Source organism: Ranitomeya variabilis, chromosome 5 (assembly GCF_051348905.1).
Source record: "Ranitomeya variabilis isolate aRanVar5 chromosome 5, aRanVar5.hap1, whole genome shotgun sequence".
Classification (NCBI taxonomy): Eukaryota; Metazoa; Chordata; class Amphibia; order Anura; family Dendrobatidae; genus Ranitomeya; species Ranitomeya variabilis.
Window position 1 is genome coordinate 685,988,603 of NC_135236.1, and position 21,870 is coordinate 686,010,472.

The 21,870-nt window shown below is 46.9% G+C and overlaps 1 protein-coding gene across 1 annotated transcript in view; it reads right to left on the reverse strand.

The window, feature by feature from the left end:
• Positions 1–917: 917 nt before the first annotated feature.
• The window catches only part of LOC143774109 (uncharacterized), a 43,711-nt gene continuing 22,758 nt past the window's right edge, over positions 918–21,870 (reverse strand). The window contains exon 3 of the mRNA XM_077261411.1: positions 918–1,399. Coding sequence (XP_077117526.1) covers positions 1,083–1,399 — 317 coding nt within the window. The 3' untranslated portion in view covers positions 918–1,082. The remainder of the gene's footprint in view (positions 1,400–21,870) is intronic.

Consider the following 21,870-nt stretch of genomic DNA (forward strand, 5'->3'; position numbering starts at 1 on the left):
TACAGCCAGCCTGAACGCAATGGTGGATCCCTCTCCCAGGTGAGGTCCGTAAGCCTTCCTACTGCCGCTCGTATGTGAGGTCCTTGCTGCCTGTAGCTTGCTGACAAAGTCCTCTCTCTCCTGTCCTGGGACAGTTACCTGTATGGTGGGCAGTGCGAGCCTTTTTATAGGGTCTTTATCATGACCCGGGCTCTTTGTGTACTGCTGCACCTTCAGGTGTGGGTGCGGGCAAATTACATAAAGTCCTTTATCCTCCGGTTCTGCCATGTGACCTGGAGTACAACAGAACCTCGGGCTAACGGTTCCCGGTTCCTGCTCTTCGGCTCAGAGGGTGCCCAGTCACAGTTCCCCTCTAAGCCCTTTCCTGCTACTGGGCTTCTTTCCTCAGATGCCCACTACATTCCAACCCTTCAGGTCATCTTCCTTTCCTGGAGCTGCAGCTCACACGTGGCTGCACGGACCCACTCTCCGCTCTTTCACTTCTCTCCTCCACTGTCTGCTACAGACTGTCTTCCTTGGTCTCCGTCGACCAACTGTCTAACTTCTCCTCCAGACCAGAATACATAAAGTTGGGGAAGCTCCCCTGAATCCGGGTTCAAAGCGCCCCCTTCTGGCCTGGATTCAGAATGTGTTGCATGTAGGTGCATTACCTGGTAAAGGGAATCCTCCTTGCCTCCAAGCATGATATTACCCTCCCTGAAGTGAAGGCAACAACACTGCAACAACCGGTTACCTGGGGTGTTACAAATACACTGCACAGTACCACTTCTCCTGTCCTGTATATATACACTGCACAGTGCCACTCCTGTATATACACACACTGCACAGTACTTCTCCTCCTGTCCTTTGTAGTGGGTTGTATTCTCAGTATCTGTGTTATTTTGTTTCTTTATGACAGACGCTGAGCACTTCAGGGAGATCGGCGAGTTCTTTTATTGTCTCAGGATATAGGAATAAGGATGCACCAATGTTTATTATAAACACAGCTGTAATCACACGGATGTTTCGCCATAAAAACAGTAAACTGACGCAAGATACAAAATATCAGCAGAAGAGAATGGCTATAAAAGCTTTGTCTGGTGCTAGCAGCGCTGCAGCGGCTGGCACGGCGGCAGCAGTCTGTCTTTCAGCTGTAGCAGGTAAGGTATAATATAGCTGCTCGCGTCTGTGCGCTTCGTCACGTCGTTCTGTTGTCGCTTTCCAAAGCGAAGTCCAAATGGGTTAAAGTTAAACTTACTCCTCGTGAGGCGCAGCCGACATGAGATTTGCCCATCCTCACCACCATTTTGGATGAAGTAACAAACATTGGGGTGATCTGAAAAACTTAGAGCATCGGTGCTGCGGATCAGCTGATAAGACGTTCTCTTCACCGGAAAATGGCTGTCAGCGAAATCGACATCTGCAAAAAGAGAAGCAAAAGCTGATATTATCACATACACTGTGCAGAGGATTTGTTACGTATTCCGTCACCCTGATGTCGAGCCCAGGAGCGCGGCTGCAGTATGAATGGTGAATCAGGGCCATGGGGAGAAGAGCTGACACTCTCTTCCTCCCATTTGTTCTACGACCACCCTGCTGTGATGCGGCCCATCCTGTGATGCAGCAATAGAGGGAAAATAGTGGGGAAAAACGTCAGCTCTCCATCTGTTGTAGCACCTTGCAGGATGAAGTAACATCGCCCGGAGTCGTCTCAGTCTTGGACGTCGGCAAAATAAAGAAATGTAGGAGAAGAAACCTCCAGCCAAGAACTCAAGAAGGAAAGTTGATTAAGGCTCTTAGCTGAAACATGTTGGCTGTTCATCCCAGGTTGTGACCAGGATCCATGTCTTTTTTAATGCACTATTGTACCGAATAAACGTTTTTTCACATTTTTTTTAAACAAAAAAGATAACTTTCCATCTTGATTTCATCGCTAGAGTTTTCTTCACCCATCTTTTTTATCCTGTGATGCAGCTCCTCCTGTGTTGTGTCCCCTCCTGTGATGCGTCCCTCCTTCCTGTTAGGTGGGTCCTCCTGTGATGCAGCTCCTCCTGTGATGTGGCCCCTCCTGTGGTACGTCCCCTCCAGTGATGTGTCTTCTATTGTGATGCGGAGGCTCCTGAGATGCGGCCTCTTCATGTGATGCGTACCCTTCCTGTGATGTGGCCCCTCCTGTTATGCGGACCCTCCTGTGATGTGGCCCCTCCTGTGATGCAGCTCCTCCTGTCATGCGTCTCCTCCTGTGATGTGTCCCCTATTTTGATGCAACTCTTCCTGTGATGGGACCCTTTCCTATGATTCATCCCCTCCTGTCATGTGTCCCCTCCTGTTATGCATCCCATCCTGTGGTGTGGCCCTTCTTGTGATGCGTCCCCTCCTGTGATGTGTCCCCTATTGTGATGCAGCCCATTCCTGTGATGCATACCCCTCCTGTGATGTGGCCCCTCCTGTTATGTGGCTCCTCCTGTTATGTGGACCCTCCTGTGATGTGGCCCCTCATGTGATGCAGCTCCTCCTGTCATGTGTCTCCTCCTGTGATGTGCCCCCTATTTTGATGCAACTCTTCCTGTGATGCGACCACTTACTATGATGCGTCCCCTCCAGTGATGTTTCCCCTCCTCTGATGCATCCCCTCCTGTGATGTGTCCCCTATTGTGATGTGGCCCCTCCTGTGATGCAGCTCCTCCTGTGATGCGTCTCCTCCTGTGATGCGGCCTCCTCCTGTGATGTGACCCTCTTCTGTGATGCGGCCCCTCCTGGGATGCGGCCCCTCCTGTGATGCAACCCGCTCCTGGGATGTGGCCCCTCCTGTGATGCGGCCCCTCCTGTGATGTGATGTGGCCCCTCTTGTGATGTGATGCAGACTCCCTCCTGTGATGCGGCCCCTCCTGTGATGCGGCCCCTCCTGTGATGCAACCCGCTCCTGTGATGTGGCCCCTCCTGTGATGCAGACCCCCTCCTGTGATGCGGACCCTCCTGTGATGTGCTCAGTATGAATAGGAAGCAGCAGCTTTATGTGCTGACACTTTTCTGTCCCTGTGTAATTAGGATCTTCCTCACTTCAGAGCCACATGGCCGATGTCCCAGACTGTGGGGCCACGTACTAGATATGAATATTGGTTAGTAGTGACAGGTGTACGCTCTATAGATATGGAGACATATTTTCAGCATGGTGGCGCAGTGCTGAGGACAGAACACTTGCATTGCTCTGCGGTTTGCACATTAGCCCAGAATTAATATCGGCCGGGTGGTAACGTTGTATATGTCATGTCTCGTCTAGAAACCTAAAATCATGATAGAAATATGGGGTTAATATCTCCCGCCTGGGACCTCCAGGGGGGCAGATATCCTTAACATCGGGGATCTCAGCACTTTTCGCATCTGAGCCCCCATCTCATTTTCCGGCCCCCATCTGAGGTCACCGGGGGGGCGGTGGGAGCGGCTGGTACCTGGTAAAAGCTGGTTCTGGCCTAGACCCTTTGATCGGTGATGGGAGATACAGCTGCTGTAAGGACTGCGCCGTTTCCTAATCAGAGCGCCCCCCTCCTGCAGATCTGCGCCATTCCTGTGACATCAGGTCTAGTACCTTTCTTGTGTTTCTCCCGGTTATTTATGCGCCTGTACACACTGTGTTGTATCGTCGCCTCTATAACATCTCTTGTGTATTTATCAGCGCGGCCGAATTGTGGGATTAATGATACAAAATGTAACAGCTTCATTCCTCTTACTCTATAAACCGCACCCTGAAGTCTCGTGAGGCCCCACGTTACCAGTAACAGGCGTCCAACAGGCCTGTGATAAACGATCGGTGGCAGCTAGATTGTCTGTGGTTATTGTGGAGACTGCCGGTGACTGTACAAAATACATTTTCCCGAGGGGTCACATGACTGTTGAGGTAGCTGAACCAATATTCTGAGATTAATTCTGCTCAATGATAATTTTAACATTTTAATTACAATTCATTCTAATATAAAATAATTATCAATATGCCGACACCCCGTTTATATGCAGTATGAGTCCACTGACCTCTATAAACAGTATGAGCCCCCACATAGTCTCCTATTTACTGTATGAGCCTTCACATAGTTCCCCAAAACACAGCATGAGTCCCTATAGAGTCCCCTACATACAGTATGATACCTCGCACAGCCTCCCTAGTTACAGTGGGGAAAATAAGTATTTGATCCCTTGCTGATTCTGTACGTTTGCCCACTGACAAAGACATGAACAGTCTATAATTTTAAGGGTAGGTTAATTTTAACACTGAGAGACAGAATATCAAAAATAAAATCCAAAATCACATTGTATAAATTATATACATTAATTGCATTTTGCAGTGAGAAATAAGTATTTGATCCCTCTGGCAAACAAGACTTAATACTTGGTGGTAAAACCCTTGTTGGCAAGCACAGCAGTCAGATGTTTTCTGCAGTTAATGATGAGGTTTGCGCACATGTCAGGAGGAATTTTGCTCCACTCCTCTTTGCAGATCATCTCTAAATCATTAAGATTTTAGGCTGTTGCTTGGCAACACGGAGCTTCATCTCCCTCCATAAGTTTCCTATGGGATGAAGGTCTGCAGACTGGCTAGGCCACTCCATGACCATAATGTGGTTCTTTTTGAGCCACTCCTTTGTTGCCTTGGTTGTATGTTTCGGGTCATTGGAAGACCCAGCCACTACCCATTTTTAATGTCCTGGTGGAGGGAAGGAGGTTGTCACTCAGGATTTTACAGTACATGGCTCCATCCATTCTCCCATTGATGTGGTGAAGTAGTCCTGTGCCCTCAGCAGAGAAACACCCTCAAAACATAATGTTTCCACCTCCATGCTTGACAGTGGGGATGGTGTTCTTTGGGTCATAGGCAGCATTTCTCTACCTCCAAACACGGCGAGTTGAGTTAATGCCAAAGACCTCAATTTCTGTCTCCTCTGACCACAGCACATTCTCCCAATCACAGAATCATCCAGGTGTTCATTGGAAACTTCAGACGGGCTGCACATGTGCATTCTTGAGCAGGGGGACCTTGCGGGTACTGCAGGATTTTAAACCTTTACGGTGTAATGTGTTACCAATGGTTTTCTTGGTGACTGTGGTCCCAGCTGCCTTGAGATCATTAACAAGTTCCCCCTGTGTAGTTTTAGGCTGATCTCTCACCTTCCTCATGACCAAGGATACCCCACGAGGTGAGATTTTGCATGCTGCCCCAGATCGATGTCGATTGACAGTAATTTTGTTTTTCTTCCATTTTCTTACTATTGCACCAACAGGTGTCTCCTCCTCACCCAGCGTCTTACTTATGGTTTTGTCGCCCAATCCAGCTTTGTGCAGGTCTATGATCTTGTCCCTAACAATACAGAACCACAGCACCCTGTGTCTCCCATGACCGATAATGATCATAGTTCGGTACCTCCCCTCCAGTGACTTATAATAGGGCTGGTCATGGGATGTGGCTTTATCTTTTAGAAAATTATGGGATCCCCAACTTTTACAATGTTTTCGCCCCTGGAGGTCCCAGGCAGGAGATATTACTGTCATGTTAACTATCATGATATTACCTTTCTATAGGCAGGAGACATGGCATGCATATTGTCATCCATCTGACAGATATTATTATGGAGGTGTTGCCGGTACGGTCCAGTGACATAAGGCAATGCATTACATTCGCCACTTCATCACAAATCTGAAAATTTGACTCTCATATCTGCTATAGCTATCTGGTTCATAAAAACCTCAATTCATAATTTGCAAAGGATGACAAAGGATTTTAAAGTAATATGCTTGCCTTTCTGGTCACTCTGAGGCCAGGGCCATAAATCTTTTGTCTCCCAAACTTCCTCTATCAGCCGTGCCTGGTTTGCAATATATTAGATAATCCTCTTTAATTACCTGTGCACATCAGGGGGCTCCCTTACACTGGGGCCCCGTGCTTTAAACTGTTTGAAATACTGGTCCTGTTGTCTCTTCCATGTCTTCTGACTCTCTGACATCTCAGGGCAAAGGACGCAATGACGTCACTAGGGCACGCTGAGGAGACTGGAGCAGCAGGGGAAGAGGGAGAGTTATTTGATTTTTTTTAATTTATGGAGCATTATATGGGGCTCATTATTCTGTGTGGAGAATTATATATGGACTCCATTATTCTGTATGGAGCATTGTATGGGGCCCTGTTATGGACTGGTAATTTAGGAGCGACATGCGACTAGCTCTGAGCAGGTGGTAACTATACAGACCGCAGTTCCTGATCTTAACACAACACTAGCAGTAGCCGTGGGATGTTCCTGTCACTCCCTGGACACCTCGTCACAGCCGGAGAACTAGCTACCCCTAAAGGTAGAAACAGGAAAGCTATCTTGCCTCAGAGAAAATCCCCAAAGGATAGGACAGCCCCCCACAAATAATGACTGTGAGAGGAGAAGGAAATGACATACGTAGTATGAAACAAGATTTAGCAAAGGAGGCCACTTCTAGCTAGATAGATAGTACAGGAAAGAACACTGTGCGGTCAGTAATAAAAACTAGAAAAAGTCCACCGCAGAGATATGCAAAAATCTCCACACCTGACTAAAGGTGTGGAGGGCAAAATCTGCAGCCCAGAGCTTCCAGCTTAGCTGAATAGATCCATACTGATAAGCTGGACAAATGAGCAAAACATAGAATGTGCTGAACAATAAAGTCCACAACAAGTGGACTGCAAAAGGACAAGCAAGGATTTATCTTTGCTGAACTGGACAGAGTGTCAGGGAAATCCAAAAGAGCAGTGGCTCCAAGCAGGAACAATTGACAACTGGCATTGATTGAGGGATAAGGCCAGACTAAAATAGCCGAGCCAGAAAGACGATCAGTGGAAGCAGCTGCTGATGCTAAATCCAAGAAGCAGCTATACCACTCAAAACCACAGGAGGGAGCCCAAGAGCAGAATTCACAAAAGTGCTACTTACAACCACCGGAGGGAGCCCAAGAGCGGAATTCACAACAGTACCCCCCCCTTGAGGAGGGGTCACCGAACCCTCACCAGAGCCCCCAGGCCGATCAGGACGAGCCAAGTGAAAAGCACGAACCAAATCGGCAGCATGGACATCGGAGGCAACCACCCAAGAATTATCCTCCTGGCCATAACCCTTCCACTTGACAAGATACTGAAGCCTCCGTCCCGAAAGACGAGAATCCAAAATTTTCTCAACCACATATTCCAACTCCCCCTCAACCAACACCGGGGCAGGAGGATCAACAGAGGGAACAACGGGCACCACATATCTCCGCAACAAAGATCTATGGAAAACATTGTGGATGGCAAAAGAGGCTGGAAGGGCCAAACGAAAAGACACTGGATTGATAATCTCAGAAATATTATAAGGACCAATAAACCGAGGCTTGAACTTAGGGGAAGAAACCTTCATAGGAACATGACGAGAAGATAACCAGACTAAATCCCCCACACGAAGCCGAGGACCAACACACCGACGGCGGTTAGCAAAACGCTGAGCCTTTTCCTGAGACAATGTCAAATTGTCTACCACATGAGTCCAAATCTGCTGTAACCTGTCCATCACAGAATCTACACCAGGACAATCAGAAGGCTCAACCTGCCCTGAAGAAAAACGAGGATGAAAACCAAAATTACAAAAAAAGGCGAAACCAAAGTAGCCGAACTGGCCCGATTATTAAGGGCAAACTCGGCCAACGGCAAGAAAGCCACCCAATCATCCTGATCAGCAGACACAAAGCATCTCAAATAGGTTTCCAAGGTTTGATTAGTTCGCTCAGTTTGGCCATTTGTCTGAGGATGGAACGCCGAAGAAAAAGAAAAATTAATGCCCATCCTAGCACAAAAGGCCCGCCAAAACCTGGAAACAAACTGGGAACCTCCGTCAGACACAATATTCTCCGGAATGCCATGCAAACGAACCACATGCTGAAAAAACAATGGAACCGAATCAGAGGAGGAAGGCAATTTAGGCAAAGGTACCAAATGGACCATTTTAGAGAACCGGTCACAAACCACCCAGATAACAGACATCCTCTGGGACACAGGTAGATCCGAAATAAAATCCATGGAAATATGCGTCCAGGGCCTCTCAGGGACAGGCAAAGGCAAAAGCAACCCACTAGAGCGGGAACAGCAAGGCTTAGCCCGGGCACAAGTCCCACAGTACTGCACAAAAGAACGCACATCCCGCGACAAGGAAGGCCACCAAAAGGACCTAGCCACCAAATCTCTGGTACCAAAAATCCCAGGATGACCGGCCAACACCGAACAATGGACCTCAGAAATTACCTTACTTGTCCATCTATCAGGAACAAACCGCTTCCCCACAGGACAGCGGTCAGGTTTATCAGCCTGAAATTCCTGAAGCACCCGCCGTAAATCAGGGGAGATGGCAGAAAGAATCACCCCTTCCCTAAGAATGCCAACCGGCTCACGAACTCCAGGAGAATCAGGCAAAAAACTCCTAGAGAGGGCATCCACTTTAACATTCTTAGATCCCGGAAGATATGAAACCACAAAATCGAAACGGGAGAAAAACAGGGACCATCGAGCCTGTCTAGGGTTCAGCCGCTTGGCCGACTCGAGGTAAATCAAATTCTTATGATCGGTCAAGACCACAACGCGGTGCTTGGCTCCCTCAAGCCAATGTCACCACTCCTCAAATGCCCACTTCATAGCCAACAACTCCCGATTGCCGACATCATAATTGCGTTCCGCAGGCAAAAACTTTCGGGAAAAGAAGGCACATGTGTCATGTTCTCAATGGCAAGAGAACATAGCATCAGCATATATAGGAACTAGCTCTTGGAAGATGGGAACTGAGCTGACCATGAACTAAACCTAACGCACAACTAGCAGTGGCCGGGTAGCATGCCTACGTTGATTCTAGATGCCCAGCACCAGCCGGAGGACTAAATAATGCTAGCAGAGGAAAATATTAGTCCTAGCTCACCTCTAGAGAAATACCCCGAAAGGAGACAGAGGCCCCCCACATGTATTGGCGGTGAATTAAGATGAAATAACAAACGTAGTATGAAAATAGGTTTAGCAAATTTGAGGTCCACTTACTACATAGCAGAAGACAGAAAGGACACTTTCATGGTCAGCTGAAAACCCTATCAAAACACCATCCAGAAATTACTTTAAAACTCTGGCATTAACTCATAACACCAGAGTGGCAATTCCTGTTCACAAGAGCTTTCCAGACACAGTAACGAAACTTCAGCTGTGAACTGGAACAAAAATGCAAAAACAAACATGGACAAGAGTCCAACTTATCTAGTAGTTGTCTAGGAGCAGGAACAAGCACAGAGAGGCTTCTGATAACATTGTTGACCGGCAAGCAACTAACAGAGCAGCAAGGTTATATAGCGACTCCCACATCTTGATGGGAACAGGTGAACAGAGAAGATGACAACACCAGTTCAATTCCACCAGTAGCCACCGGGGGAGCCCAGAATCCAAATTCACAACAGTACCCCCCCCCTCAAGGAGGGGGCACCGAACCCTCACCAGAACCACCAGGGCGATCAGGATGGGCCCTATGAAAGGCACGAACCAGATCAGAGGCATGAACATCAGATGCATTCACCCAAGAATTATCCTCCTGGCCGTATCCCTTCCACTTGACCAGATACTGGAGTCTCCGTCTGGAAACACGAGAGTCTAAGATTTTCTCCACAACGTACTCCAACTCACCCTCAACCAACACCGGAGCAGGAGGCTCAACGGAAGGCACAACCGGTACCTCATACCTGCGCAATAATGACCGATGAAAAACGTTATGAATAGAAAAGGATGCAGGGAGGTCCAAACGGAAGGAAACAGGGTTAAGAATCTCCAATATCTTATACGGGCCGATGAACCGAGGCTTAAACTTAGGAGAAGAGACCCTCATAGGGACAAAACGAGAAGACAACCACACCAAATCCCCAACACAAAGCCGAGGACCAACACGACGGTGGCGGTTGGCAAAAAGCTGAGTCTTCTCCTGGGACAACCTCAAATTGTCCACCACCTGCCCCCAGATCTGATGCAATCTCTCCACCACAGCATCCACTCCAGGACAATCCGAAGTTTCCACCTGACCAGAGGAAAATCGAGGATGAAACCCCGAATTACAGAAAAACGGGGACACCAAAGTGGCAGAGCTGGCCCGATTATTAAGAGCGAACTCCGCCAATGGCAAAAAAGCAACCCAATCATCCTGGTCAGCAGACACAAAACACCTCAGATATGTCTCCAGGGTCTGATTAGTCCGCTCGGTCTGGCCATTCGTCTGAGGATGGAAAGCGGACGAAAAAGATAAATCTATGCCCATCCTAGCACAGAATGCCCGCCAAAATCTAGACACGAATTGGGTCCCTCTGTCAGAAATGATATTCTCAGGAATACCATGCAAACGAACAACATTTTGAAAAAACAGAGGAACCAACTCGGAAGAAGAAGGCAACTTGGGCAGAGGAACCAAATGGACCATCTTAGAGAAACGGTCACACACCACCCAGATGACAGACATCTTCTGAGAAACAGGCAGATCTGAAATAAAATCCATCGAGATGTGCGTCCAAGGCCTCTTAGGAATAGGCAAGGGCAACAATAATCCACTAGCCCGAGAGCAACAAGGCTTGGCCCGAGCACAAACGTCACAAGACTGCACAAAGCCTCGCACATCTCGTGACAGGGAAGGCCACCAGAAGGACCTTGCCACCAAATCCCTGGTACCAAAAATGCCAGGATGACCTGCCAACGCAGAAGAATGAACCTCAGAGATGACTCTACTGGTCCAATCATCAGGAACAAACAGTTTATCAGGTGGGCAACGATCCGGTCTATCCGCCTGAAACTCCTGCAAGGCCCGCCGCAGGTCTGGAGAAACGGTTGACAATACCACTCCATCCTTAAGGATACCTGTGGGCTCAGAGTTACCAGGCGAGTCAGGCTCAAAACTCCTAGAAAGGGCATCCGCCTTAACATTCTTAGAACCCGGTAGGTATGACACCACAAAATTAAACCGAGAGAAAAATAATGACCAGCGCGCCTGTCTAGGATTCAGGCGCCTGGCGGTCTCAAGATAAATCAAGTTTTTGTGGTCAGTCAATACCACCACCTGATGTCTGGCCCCCTCAAGCCAATGGCGCCACTCCTCAAAAGCCCACTTCATGGCCAAAAGCTCCCGATTCCCAACATCATAATTCCGCTCAGCGGGCGAAAATTTACGGGAAAAGAAGGCACAAGGCCTCATCACGGAGCAGTCAGAACTTTTCTGCGACAACACTGCCCCAGCTCCGATCTCAGAAGCGTCGACCTCAACCTGAAAAGGTAGAGCAACATCAGGCTGACGCAACACAGGGGCAGAGGAAAAACGGCGCTTAAGCTCCCGAAAGGCCTCCACAGCGTCAGGGGACCAATCAGCAACATCAGCACCCTTCTTAGTCAAATCGGTCAATGGCTTAGCAATATCCGAAAAACCAGCAATAAATCGACGATAAAAGTTAGCAAAGCCCAAAAATTTCTGAAGACTCTTAAGAGAAGAGGGCTGCGTCCAATCACAAATAGCTTGAACCTTGACAGGATCCATTTCAATGGAAGAGGGAGAAAAAATATATCCCAAAAAGGAAATCCTCTGTACCCCAAAAACACACTTAGAACCCTTCACACACAAAGAATTAGACCGCAAAACCTGGAAAACCCTCCTGACTTGCTGGACATGAGAGTCCCAGTCATCCGAAAAAATCAGAATATCATCCAGATACACAATCATAAATTTATCCAAATAATCGCGAAAAATATCATGCATAAAGGACTGGAAAACTGACGGAGCATTTGAAAGACCAAAAGGCATCACTAAATACTCAAAGTGGCCCTCGGGCGTATTAAATGCGGTTTTCCACTCATCCCCCTGCCTGATTCGCACCAAATTATACGCCCCACGAAGGTCAATCTTAGAGAACCACTTGGCCCCCTTTATGCGAGCAAACAAATCAGTCAGCAACGGCAATGGGTATTGATATTTTACAGTGATTTTATTCAAAAGCCGATAATCGATACATGGTCTCAAAGAGCCGTCTTTTTTTGACACAAAGAAAAAACCGGCTCCTAAGGGAGATGACGATGGACGAATATGTCCCTTTTCCAAGGACTCCTTTATATATTCTCGCATAGCAGCATGTTCAGGCACAGACAGATTAAATAAACGACCCTTTGGGTATTTACTACCCGGGATTAAATCTATGGCACAATCGCACTCTCGGTGCGGAGGTAACGAACCAAGCTTGGATTCTTCAAAGACGTCACGATAGTCAGACAGGAACTCAGGAATTTCAGAGGGAATAGATGATGAAATGGAAACCACAGGTACATCCCCATGAGCCCCCTTACATCCCCAGCTCAACACAGACATAGCTTTCCAGTCGAGGACTGGGTTGTGAGATTGCAGCCAAGGCAATCCTAGCACCAAATCATCATGTAGATTATACAGCACCAGAAAGCGAATAACCTCCTGGTGATCCGGATTAACACGCATAGTCACTTGTGTCCAGTATTGTGGTTTATTATTAGCCAATGGGGTGGAGTCAATCCCCTTCAGAGGAATAGGAGTCTCCAAAGGCTCTAAATCATACCCACAGCGTTTGGCAAAGGACCAATCCATAAGACTCAAAGCGGCGCCAGAGTCGACATAGGCGTCCGTGGTAATAGATGACAAAGAGCAAATCAGGGTCACAGATAGAATAAACTTAGACGGTGAGGTGCAAATGGAAACAGATTTACCAAGCTTTTTAGTGCGCTTAGAGCATGCTGATATAACATGAGTAGAATCACCACAATAGAAACACAACCCATTTTTCCGTCTAAAATTCTGCCGCTCGCTTCGGGACAGAATTCTATCACACTGCATACTCTCTGGCGACTTCTCAGTGGACACCGCCAGATGGTGCACTGGTTTGCGCTCCCGCAAACGCCTATCGATCTGAATAGCCATTGTCATGGACTCATTCAGACCCGCAGGCACAGGGAACCCCACCATAACATCCTTAATGGCATCAGAGAGACCCTCTCTGAAAGTCGCCGCCAGGGCGCACTCATTCCACTGAGTAAGCACAGACCATTTACGGAATCTTTGACAGTAAATTTCCGCTTCATCTTGCCCCTGAGATAGGGACATCAAAGTTTTTTCTGCCTGAAGCTCCAAATGAGGTTCGTCATAAAGCAACCCCAAGGCCAGAAAAAACGCATCCACATTGAGCAACGCAGGATCCCCTGGTGTCAATGAAAAAGCCCAGTCTTGAGGGTCGCCCCGGAGCAAGGAAATCACAATCCTGACCTGCTGTGCAGGGTCTCCGGCAGAGCGAAATTTCAGGGACAAAAATAATTTGCAATTATTTCGAAAATTCTGAAACCCAGATCTATTCCCCGAGAAAAATTCCGGCAAAGGAATTCTCGGCTCAGATACAGGTGCATGACAAACAAAGTCTTGCAAATTTTGTACCTTCGTGGCGAGATTATTCAAACCTGCAGTTACACTCTGAAGATCCATTACAAACAGGTGGACACAGAGCCATTCAAAGATTAGAAGGAGAAAAAAAAAAAAAAAAAAAAATTCTCAGCAGACTTCTTATTTCTCTCCTTTCTCAGCCAAGGATTTTAACCCTTTAGTGGGCCGGTCAAACTGTCATGATCTCAATGGCAAGAGAACATAGCATCAGCATATATAGGAACTAGCTCTTGGAAGATGGGAACTGAGCTGACCATGAACTAAACCTAACGCACAACTAGCAGTGGCCGGGTAGCATGCCTACGTTGATTCTAGATGCCCAGCACCAGCCAGAGGACTAAATAATGCTAGCAGAGGAAAATATTAGTCCTAGCTCACCTCTAGAGAAATACCCCGAAAGGAGACAGAGGCCCCCCACATGTATTGGCGGTGAATTAAGATGAAATAACAAACGTAGTATGAAAATAGGTTTAGCAAATTTGAGGTCCACTTACTACATAGCAGAAGACAGAAAGGACACTTTCATGGTCAGCTGAAAACCCTATCAAAACACCATCCAGAAATTACTTTAAAACTCTGGCATTAACTCATAACACCAGAGTGGCAATTCCTGTTCACAAGAGCTTTCCAGACACAGTAACGAAACTTCAGCTGTGAACTGGAACAAAAATGCAAAAACAAACATGGACAAGAGTCCAACTTATCTAGTAGTTGTCTAGGAGCAGGAACAAGCACAGAGAGGCTTCTGATAACATTGTTGACCGGCAAGCAACTAACAGAGCAGCAAGGTTATATAGCGACTCCCACATCTTGATGGGAACAGGTGAACAGAGAAGATGACAACACCAGTTCAATTCCACCAGTAGCCACCGGGGGAGCCCAGAATCCAAATTCACAACACACATGGTTTCATCAAGGAACCATCAGAATTCCTCTGTGACAAAACGGCCCCTGCCCCAATCTCAGAAGCGTCAACCTCAACCTGAAAAGGAAGAGACACATCCGGCTGACGCAAGACAGGGGCAGAAGTAAATCGGCGCTTAAGCTCCTGAAAGGCCTCAACAGCCTCAGAGGACCAATTTGTCACATCAGCGCCTTTCTTTGTCAAATTGGTCAGGGGCTTAACCACACTAGAGAAGTTGGCAATGAAACGGCAATAAAAATTAGCAAAGCCCAAAAATTTCTGAAGGCTCTTCACAGATGTGGGTTGAATCCAGTCATGAATGGCTTGGACCTTAACAGGATCCATTTCTATAGACAAAGGAGAAAAAATAAACCCCAAAAAAGAGACCTTCTGAACTCCAAATAGGCACTTAGACCCCTTCACAAATAGAGCATTATCACGAAGGATCTGGAATACCATCCTGACCTGTTTCACATGAGACTCCCAATCATTTGAAAAAATCAAAATATCATCCAAATACACAATCAAGAATTTATCAAGATAATTGCGAAAAATGTCATGCATGAAGGACTGAAATACAGAAGGAGCATTAGAAAGCCCGAAAGGCATCACCAGGTATTCAAAATGGCCTTCGGGCGTATTAAATGCAGTTTTCCATTCGTCACCCTGTTTAATACGAACAAGATTATATGCCCCTCGAAGGTCAATCTTGGTAAACCAACTAGCCCCCTTAATCCTGGCAAACAAATCAGAGAGCAAAGGTAAAGGGTATTGGAATTTGACCGTGATCTTATTAAGGAGGCGATAATCAATACAGGGTCTGAAGGAGCCATCCTTCTTGGCAACAAAAAAGAATCCCGCTCCCAATGGTGACGAAGACGGCCGAATATGCCCCTTCTCCAAGGACTCCTTAACATAGCTCCGCATAGCGGTATGTTCTGGCACAGACAGGTTGAAAAGTCGGCCCTTAGGGAACTTAGAGCCTGGAATCAAGTCAATAGCACAATCACAGTCCCTATGTGGAAGAAGGGAACTGGACTTGGGCTCATCGAATACATCCTGGAAATCTGACAAAAATTCAGGAACATCAGAAGAGGGGGAAGAGGAAATTGACATTAAAGGAACGTCACTATGTACCCCTTGACAACCCCAACAAGTCACAGACATCGATTTCCAATCCAACACTGGATTGTGTACTTGTAACCATGGAAAACCCAGTACAACAACATCATGTAAATTATGCAACACCAGAAAACGGCAATCTTCCTGATGTGCTGGAGCCATGCACATAGTCAGCTGAGTCCAATACTGAGGTTTATTCTTGGCCAACGGTGTAGCATCAATACCCATCAAAGGAATAGGGCTCTGCAAAGGCTGCAAAGCAAAACCACAGCGCCTGGCGAATTCTAAGTCTATTAAGTTCAGGGCAGCGCCCGAATCCACAAATGCCATGACAGAAAAGGATGACAATGAGCAAATCAGGGTCACAGACAGGAGAAACTTAGGCTGTACAGTACTAATGGTAACAGATCTAGCGACCCTCTTAATACGCTTAGGGCAATCAGAGATAGTATGAGCTGAATAATAGTTACATATATAGTTACATAGTTATTAAGGTTGAAGGAAGACTTTAAGTCCATCTAGTTCAACCCATAGCCTAACCTAACATGCCCTAACATGTTGATCCAGGGGAAGGCAAAAAAACCCCATGTGGTAAGAGTAAGCTCCATCATGGGGAAAAAAATTCCTTCCCGACCCCACATACGGCAATCAGACTAGTTCCCTGGATCAACGCCTTATCAAGGAATCTAGTGTATATACCCTGTAACATTATACTTTTCCAGAAAGGTATCCAGTCCCCTCTTAAATTTAATTAATGAATCACTTATTACAACATCATACGGCAGAGAGTTCCATAGTCTCACTGCTCTTACAGTAAAGAATCCGCGTCTGTTATTATGCTTAAACCTTCTTTCCTCCAGACGTAGAGGATGCCCCCTTGTCCCTGTCTCAGGTCTATGATTAAAAAGATCATCAGAAAGGTCTTTGTACTGTCCCCTCATATATTTATACATTAACATAAGATCACCCCTTAGGGTACTGTCACACAGTGCCATTTTCATCGCTACGACGGTACGATCCGTGACGTTCCAGTGATATCCATACGATATCGCAGTGTCTGACACGCAGCAGCGATCAGGGACCCTGCTGAGAATCGTACGTTGTAGCAGATCGTTTGGAACTTTCTTTCGTCGCTTGATCACCCGCTGTCATCGCTGGATCGTTGTGTGTGACACCGATCCAGCGATGTGTTCGCTTGTAACCAGGGTAAACATCGGGTAACTAAGCGCAGGGCCGCGCTTAGTAACCCGATGTTTACCGTGGTTACCAGCGTAAACGTAAAAAAAACAAACAGTACATACTCACATTCCGGTGTCTGTCCTCCGGCGTCTCAGCTTCTCTGCACTGTGAGCGCCGGCCAGCCAGAAAGCGAGCACAGCGGTGACGTCTGACGTCACCGCTCTGCTTTCCGGCTGGCGCTTACACAGCGGAGAGAAGCAGAACGCCGGGGGACAGACACCGGAATGTGAGTATGTACTGTTTGTTTTTTTACGTTTACGCTGGTAACCAGGGTAAACATCGTGTTACTAAGCGCGGCCCTGTGCTTAGTAACCCGATGTTTACCCTGGTTACCCGGGGACTTCGGCATCGCTCCAGCGCCGTGATTGCAACGTGTGACCGCAGTCTACGACGCTGGAGCGATAATCATACGACGCTGCGACGTCACGGATCGTGCCGTCGTAGCGATCAAAATTGCACTGTGTGACAGTACCCTTAGTCTTCGTTTTTCCAAACTAAATAGCCCCAAGTGTAATAACCTATCTTGGTATTGCAGACCCCCCAGTCCTCTAATAACCTTGGTCGCTCTTCTCTGCACCCGCTCCAGTTCAGCTATGTCTTTCTTATACACCGGAGACCAGAACTGTGCACAGTATTCTAAGTGTGGTCGCACTAGTGACTTGTATAGAGGTAAAATTATGTTCTCCTCATGAGCATCTATGCCTCTTTTAATACATCCCATTATTTTATTTGCCTTTGTAGCAGCTGCCTGACACTGGCCACTGAATATGAGTTTGTCATCCACCCATACACCCAGGTCTTTTTCATTGACGGTTTTGCCCAGAGTTTTAGAATTAAGCACATAGTTATACATCTTATTACTTCTACCCAAGTGCATGACCTTACATTTATCCCCATTAAAGCTCATTTGCCATTTATCAGCCCAAGCTTCTAGTTTACATAAATCGGCCTGTAATATAAAATTGTCCTCCCCTGTATTGATTACCCTGCAGAGTTTAGTGTCATCTGCAAATATTGAAATTCTACTCTGAATGCCCCCTACAAGGTCATTAATAAATATGTTAAAAAGAAGAGGGCCCAATACTGACCCCTGTGGTACCCCACTACTAACCGTGACCCAGTCCGAGTGTGCTCCATTAATAACCACCCTTTGTTTCCTATCCCTGAGCCAACTCTCAACCCACTTGCACATATTTTCCCCTATCCCCATTATCCCCATTGAAAAGTCCATATACACTACATCTACTGGGTTCCCTTGGTCCAGTAAAAACACAGCCCATTCTGACGTCTGTATCCCCTCTGTTCCGCTCTAGTCAGAATCCTATCACATTGCACAGGCTCAGGACTCTGTTCAGAGGATGCTGCCATATGGTGCACCACTTTGCGCTCGCGCAGGCGCCGATCGATCTGAATAGCTAGAGACATAGATTCGCTCAGACCAACAGGCGTGGGGAACCCCACCATAACATCTTTAAGGGCTTCAGAAAGACCCTTTCTGAAAATTGCTGCCAGAGCGTCCTCATTCCATTTAGTGAGCACAGACCATTTCCTAAATTTCTGGCAGTATAATTCTGCCGCTTCCTGACCCTGACACAGAGCCAACAAGGGTTTTTCCGCATGATCCACAGAGTTAGGTTCGTCAAACAATAATCCGAGCGATTGAAAAAAAGCATCTACATTAAGCAATGCCGGATCCCCTGACTCAAGGGAGAATGCCCAGTCCTGAGGGTCACCACGCAGCAGAGAAATAACTATTTTAACTTGCTGAGTGGGGTCACCAGAGGAACGGGGTTTCAGAGCAAAAAACAATTTGCAGTTATTTTTAAAGTTCAAAAACTTAGATCTATCCCCGTAAAACAAATCTGGAACAGGAATTCTAGGCTCTAAGGCTGGAGTCTGAACAACATAATCTTGGATACTCTGAACTCTTGCAGCAAGCTGATCCACATGAGAAAACAACCCCTGAACATCCATGTCCGCGCCCAAATCCACCCAGAGATTAAGAGGAAGGAAAAAGACAAAACAGACTAAAGAAAAAAAAATGGCTCAGAACTCTTTTTCTTTTCCTTCTTTTGAGATGCATTCAACTCATTTTTGGCCAGTTGTACTGTTATGGACTGGTAATTTAGGAGCGACATGCGACTAGCTCTGAGCAGGTGGTAACTATACAGACCGCAGTTCCTGATCTTAACACAACACTAGCAGTAGCCGTGGGATGTTCCTGTCACTCCCTGGACACCTCGTCACAGTCGGAGAACTAGCTACCCCTAAAGGTAGAAACAGGAAAGCTATCTTGCCTCAGAGAAAATCCCCAAAGGATAGGACAGCCCCCCACAAATAATGACTGTGAGAGGAGAAGGAAATGACATACGTAGTATGAAACAAGATTTAGCAAAGGAGGCCACTTCTAGCTAGATAGATAGTACAGGAAAGAACACTGTGCGGTCAGTAATAAAAACTAGAAAAAGTCCACCGCAGAGATATGCAAAAATCTCCACACCTGACTAAAGGTGTGGAGGGCAAAATCTGCAGCCAAGAGCTTCCAGCTTAGCTGAATAGATCCATACTGATAAGCTGGACAAATGAGCAAAACATAGAATGTGTTGAACAATAAAGTCCACAACAAGTGGACTGCAAAAGGATAAGCAAGGACTTATCTTTGCTGAACTGGACAGAGTGTCAGGGAAATCCAAAAGAGCAGTGGCTCCAAGCAGGAACAATTGACAACTGGCATTGATTGAGGGATAAGGCCAGACTAAAATAGCCGAGCCAGAAAGACGATCAGTGGAAGCAGCTGCTGATGCTAAATCCAAGAAGCAGCTATACCACTCAAAACCACAGGAGGGAGCCCAAGAGCAGAATTCACAAAAGTGCTACTTACAACCACCGGAGGGAGCCCAAGAGTGGAATTCACAACAGGGCCCAGTCTGTAGGGAGCATTATACGGGACCCATTATTCTGTATGGAGCATTATACGGGGCCCATTATACTGTATGAAGCATTACATGGGACCCATTACACTGTATGAAGCATTATATGGGGCCCATTATACTGTATGGAGCATTATATGAGGTCCATTATACTGTATGGATAAATATATGGGGCACATTATTCTGTATGGAGTACTATATTGGAGGAAATTGACTTTTGTAAAGGGTACACTGCTGAGGACAGTTTCAACTGGTCGGGTACATTTATCAATATCCCGGTCACCTCTAATACTACAGGTACTAACACCCTGAAACCTGTGGACCCTCGATCACCTAAATCCCCTGCTCTGTCTAGTATTGTAGAGTTTACAATAGATATCACTCATGTAATGTAAGAAGTGAAATCTTTGGCACTGTACTGTACCGACATTTATTATCTGTGCATCATGAATCATGGTGTGTGTTATAGGGGCCACTGAGACTCCATCGCCCGGGCCCACGAAAACTTGGAGCCGGCCCCGTGTGTCTGTTTATATGTGTGTGTGTGAACATATTTGGTTTTGGTTCATGTATGATACTGTAATTGTAAAAAAAAGGAAAATCAGCCAGGCTCTAAAGGGTTATTCACCAAATAAGCAAGTTATTGCCGATCCATAGGATCCAACTACTGCTCCCCTAAGAGATTCTGAGAACAGGGGTCTGCAGACTAGTCCTGAATGGAGCAGAGTTGTGCATGCTCGGCCCCTGCTCTCCATTATCTATAGAGCTGCCGATCCCCCCAGAGATTCTGAGAACAGGGGTCTGCAGTTTTGCAGGGACAACACACAAACTGCGGACGGATAGCACAGGGACTCCAGACAGACAGCACACAGACAATACATGGACTGCACACAGACAGCGCAGGGACTGCAGACAGACAGCACACAGACAATACACTGTTGTGAATTCCGCTCTTGGGCTCCCTCCGGTGGTTGTAAGTGGCACTTTTGTGAGTTCTGCTCTTGGGCTCCCTCCCGTGGATTTAAGTGGAACTGCTGCTCCTTGGATTTAGCGCCAGCAGCTGCTTCCACTGATCGTCTATTCTGGCTCGGCTATTTATCCTGGCTCTATCCTTCAGCTAGTGCCAGTTGTCAATGGTTCCTGCTTGGATTCACATCTCTCTTGGATTTCCCTGATATTCTGACCAGTTCAGCAAAGATAAGTCCTTGCTTTGTTCTTTTGCTTTCCACTTGTTGTGGACTTAATCGTTCAGCACATTCTATGTTTTTTTTTCTAGTCCAGCTTGTCAGTTTGGATTTATTCAGTTAAGCTGGAAGCTCTTTGAATCAGATTTACCTTCCACACCTTTAGTCAGGTGTGGAGATTTTTGTAAACTCTGTGGTGGATTTTTCTAGTTTTTTAATACTGACCGCACAGCATTCTGTCCTGTTCTATCTATCTAGCTAGATTGGCCTCCATTGCTACATCCTAGTTTCATTCTGTGTATGTCATTTCCCTCTCCACTCACAGTCAATATTTGTGGGGGGCTGTCTGTCCTTTGGGAATTTTCTCTGAGGCAAGATAGCTTTTCTGTTTTTATCTTTAGGGGTAGTTAGTCCTCCGGCTGTGACGAGGTGTCTAGGGAGTGACAGGAACATCCCACGGCTACTTCTAGTGTTGTGTTAAGCTCAGGAACTGCGGTCAGTACAGGTACCACCTCCTCCAGAGCACGTCCCATGTTGCTCCTAAACCACCAGTTTATAACATACATGGACTGCACACAGACAGCGCAGGGACTGCAGACAGACAGCACACGGACAACACATGGACTGCACACAGACAGCGCAGGGACTGCAGACAGACAGCACACGGACAACACATGGACTGCACACAGACAGCGCAGGGACTGCAGACAGACAGCGCAGGGACTGCAGACAGACAGCGCAGGGACTGCAGACAGACAGCGCAGGGACTGCAGACAGACAGCACACAGACAACACATGGACTGCACACGGACAGCACACGGACAACACATGGACTGCACACAGACAGCGCAGGGACTGCAGACGGTCAGCACACGGACAACACATGGACTGCACACAGACAGCGCAGGGACTGCAGACAGACAGCACACGGACAGCACACAGACAACACACAGACAACACATGGACTGCACACAGACAGCGCAGGGACTGCACACAGACAGCGCATGGACTGCACACAGACAGCGCAT